The following is a 3452-nucleotide window of genomic DNA, read 5'->3' as shown; positions in this document are numbered from 1 at the left end:
TACAATGTCCGTTGGTCGTGTGCTTCGTTGTTTTGGCTTCCGTGCCACTTGTTGTGTGCAGATGATTACGGGTTTTGTCCCGTGTGGAATCATTGTGTGTGTGTATGTTACGGGTCTCGCCCCAGTGTATTTATTTGAGGTACTCATCGCTCTTTTGTTTGGGTCTCAACCCTATGTTTTGTATACGTGTTTGTTTGTTTGGTCTTTGTAAATTTGGGTAAATAAAAAAAACTATTACGCATTCCTGTCTCCCGACCCTTTATGCCAACGGGACGTGTCCAAACTTTTGACTGGTACTATAGATGTTTTTCATGTTCTGAACAGCTAATTTGTTAAATTTCATCCATAGCCAATTGTTATGCAAATGTTTTTGTTAATCATTCAAAGTGTTTCTGTGATACTCAGAGGCTGATCACTTGGTGATTGAGCTAATCTGATATACCGGTACAACCTAAGATAGCCATGAGCGCTGGTGCAGACCCCTGCATGCACAGTCTCTAGCCAATCCGAGACCCCTGCATGTACACTAAGTATCACATCTGTAATTACACAATATTATCTGTATGGAGCCACATGCAATTGCAGCAAGCTTGGAATATCAGGGCAAGTGTGGTGTATCTTTCAGGAGTCCCTCCACTCTCCCCACTAAACAATCATGTAATTTACATGATTATTATGGAGCTAATCCAAAACCAGAGATTGAAGTCTTGTTTTAATAGACTTCAGAGATTTGAGAAGAAACAAAGTTATTGCCAGACATGCCATCTGTTTCAATATGGTAAGCAATCATTTTAAGAATAAAAAGTAGGTCATATTGAGTGTAAATGTGATATAATACAGATCAGTCTGCATTGGACATTCTATGAATGTCAGAACATTGTGTTATACCTACACACAGAGACAATGAAAGTCTGCAGACTGGCTGAAGGCTTCAGAGCCCGACTGGGGCCAAACTGAGGGGTAACGTTGTTTGAGAACAGACTGTTACTACCATATATTGTCAACTCCTTTTATATAGACAGAAACTTGCAGGCCTACATGTTTGTTGCATTTGTCAGCCACTTGATGGTGCAAGTGTAACTCATATCACAACATTGACACTGCACTATGCATACTGTGTGTGTGTGTGTGTATGTGTGAGTAAGGAGAGAGAGGGGTGAAGGGGGACTGATTGCCTGAAGCAGAGCAGTCGCACCCCATAAACTGTAACAGTCGATCTTGTGCCATGCTGCCGTTGGTGCTTCTAGGTTTTGGCGTTGCCTTTTCGTTGGGACAGAATGACACGGGGCCTCTTGTTTTGGAGGGAAAGTGTCTGGTGGTTTGTGATGCGAACCCGTCTGCAGAGAGAGCGTTCACCTCTTCGTTTGGGATATCTGTCCGGGCAGGCGACGCTAAAGTGGCTTTCTCTGCGCTCAGAGGAACCAACCACGAACCTTCTGATATGAGCAATACGTCTCTGACCATCTACTTTGATCAGGTCAGGGATTAATTCTGTCCATTATTTGTGTTTACAAATTAGCATAATCTTCATAATGTTAGTGTGTACTATTTATTTGTATTTTTTTCAGTTGTTAGTAAACATTGGCAACCATTTTGATCTGCAAGCAAGTGTATTTCAAGCACCAAGAAGAGGCATTTACAGTTTCAGCTTCCATGTGGTGAAGGTTTACAACCGGCAGACTATACAGGTGAGCGCACAGAGAGGTCTTGATTTAGTTGAGACACCAATTGTGGACTGTTTTTTTTGTATCACATATCCATGGCATTGCATTCTGCAGGTGAACTTGATGCACAACGAATACCCTATCATATCAGCTTTCGCCGGGGACCAGGATGTTACTCGAGAGGCTGCGAGCAATTCAGTTCTTCTGCAAATGGAACGGGAGGACAAACTCTACTTAAAGCTTGAGCGGGGAAATCTAATGGGTGGATGGAGGTACTCCACGTTTTCTGGATTCTTGGTTTTTCCACTCTAAGTCTCAAATCAAGTGATTCTTATTTTATTCAAGGACGTTGGCCACCCTTCTTTGGACTTTAATTATGAAGAAATGTATAACTGAATGAGATAAAGTAGGCTATTTTGGTCATTTATGATGAAATTATTCTGTGCTATAATGTTGGGATTTGTATTGCTGAATGTGACTGATTGTTGGTATGATATTATATAAACTAGTTCAATATTATAGTAAGTAACCTGTTCAAGCGAATGTCAGTTGCACTCATTCAGTGGCTATCCAAGGTCCTGAATCCGCAAACACAGATCTACTCGGTAGCTGTCAGTGGTGCTGAAAGCGCATCGAGCCAACAGGTGGCGATTGAATGTTGTCTCTGGTATCAACGTTGTTGCAGTAGTGTAATTGAAATACTGTAATAATAAAAACTATTTCCTCCTCATGCTGGCAATTGGACCTATTCTGCACATTGAGATTATGTACTGAACAGTTTAACCTCTAAATAAAGACGACTGACTAGAACCTGTGTGTGTGTGTGTGTGTGTGTGTGTGTTGAGACAGAGAACATAGTTTTCATTACCCCCCACAGTTGAAGTCGGAAGTTTACATTCACCTTAGCCAAATACATTTAAACTCAGTTATTCACAATTCCTGACATTTAATCCTAGTAAATATTCCCTGTTTTAGGTCAGTTAGGATCACCACTTTATTTTAAGAATGTGAAATGTCAGAATAATAGTAGAGAGAATGATTTATTTCATCTTTTATTTCTTTCATCACATTCCCAGTGGGGCAGAAGTCTCCATACACTCAATTAGTATTTGGTAGCATTGCCGTTAAATTGTTTAACTTGGGTCAAACATTTCGGGTAGCCTTCCACAAGCTTCCCACAATAAGTTGGGTGGATTTTGGCCCATTCCTCCTGACAGAGCTGGTGTAACTGAATCAGGTTTGTAGGCCTCCTTGCGCTCACACGCTTTTTCAGTTCTGCCCACAAATTTTCTATAGGATTTATGTCAGGGCTTTGGGATGTCCACTCCAATACCTTGACTTTGTTGTCCTAAAGCCATTTGCCACAACTTTGGAAGTATGCTTGGGGTCATTGTCCATTTGGAAGACCCATTTGCAACCAAGCTTTAACGACCTGACTGTAGTCTTGAGATGTTGCTTCAATATATCCACTTAATTTTCCTACCTCATGATGCCATCTATTTTGTGAAGTGCACTAGTCCCTGCAGCAAAGCACCCCACAACATGATGCTGCCACCCCAGTGCTTCACGGTTGGGATGGTGTTCTTCAACTTGCAAGCTTCCCCCCTTTTCCTCCAAACATAATGATGGTCATTATGGCAAACAGTTCTATTTTTGTTTCATCAGAACAGAGGACATTTCTCTAAAAAGTATGATATTTGTCCCCATGTGGAGTTGCAAACCGTAGTCTGGCTTTTTATGGCAGTTTTGGAGAAGTGGCTTCTTCCTTGCTGTGCGGCCTTTCAGGTT

General features: G+C 41.5%; 1 protein-coding gene across 1 annotated transcript; it reads left to right on the top strand.

The window, feature by feature from the left end:
* Positions 1–1178: 1178 nt before the first annotated feature.
* Positions 1179–2468, top strand: LOC110529129 (cerebellin-2). The gene is made up of 3 exons (XM_021611268.2): positions 1179–1477; positions 1569–1688; positions 1779–2468. The coding sequence occupies exons 1-3, from the start codon at positions 1226–1228 to the stop codon at positions 1974–1976; spliced, it is 570 nt and encodes a 189-aa protein (XP_021466943.1). The 5' UTR covers positions 1179–1225; the 3' UTR covers positions 1977–2468.
* The last annotated feature ends 984 nt before the right edge of the window (positions 2469–3452 follow it).

This window comes from Oncorhynchus mykiss, chromosome 8 (genome assembly GCF_013265735.2).
Source record: "Oncorhynchus mykiss isolate Arlee chromosome 8, USDA_OmykA_1.1, whole genome shotgun sequence".
NCBI classification, from domain to species: Eukaryota; Metazoa; Chordata; class Actinopteri; order Salmoniformes; family Salmonidae; genus Oncorhynchus; species Oncorhynchus mykiss.
This window is presented reverse-complemented; position numbering and strand designations above follow the sequence as displayed.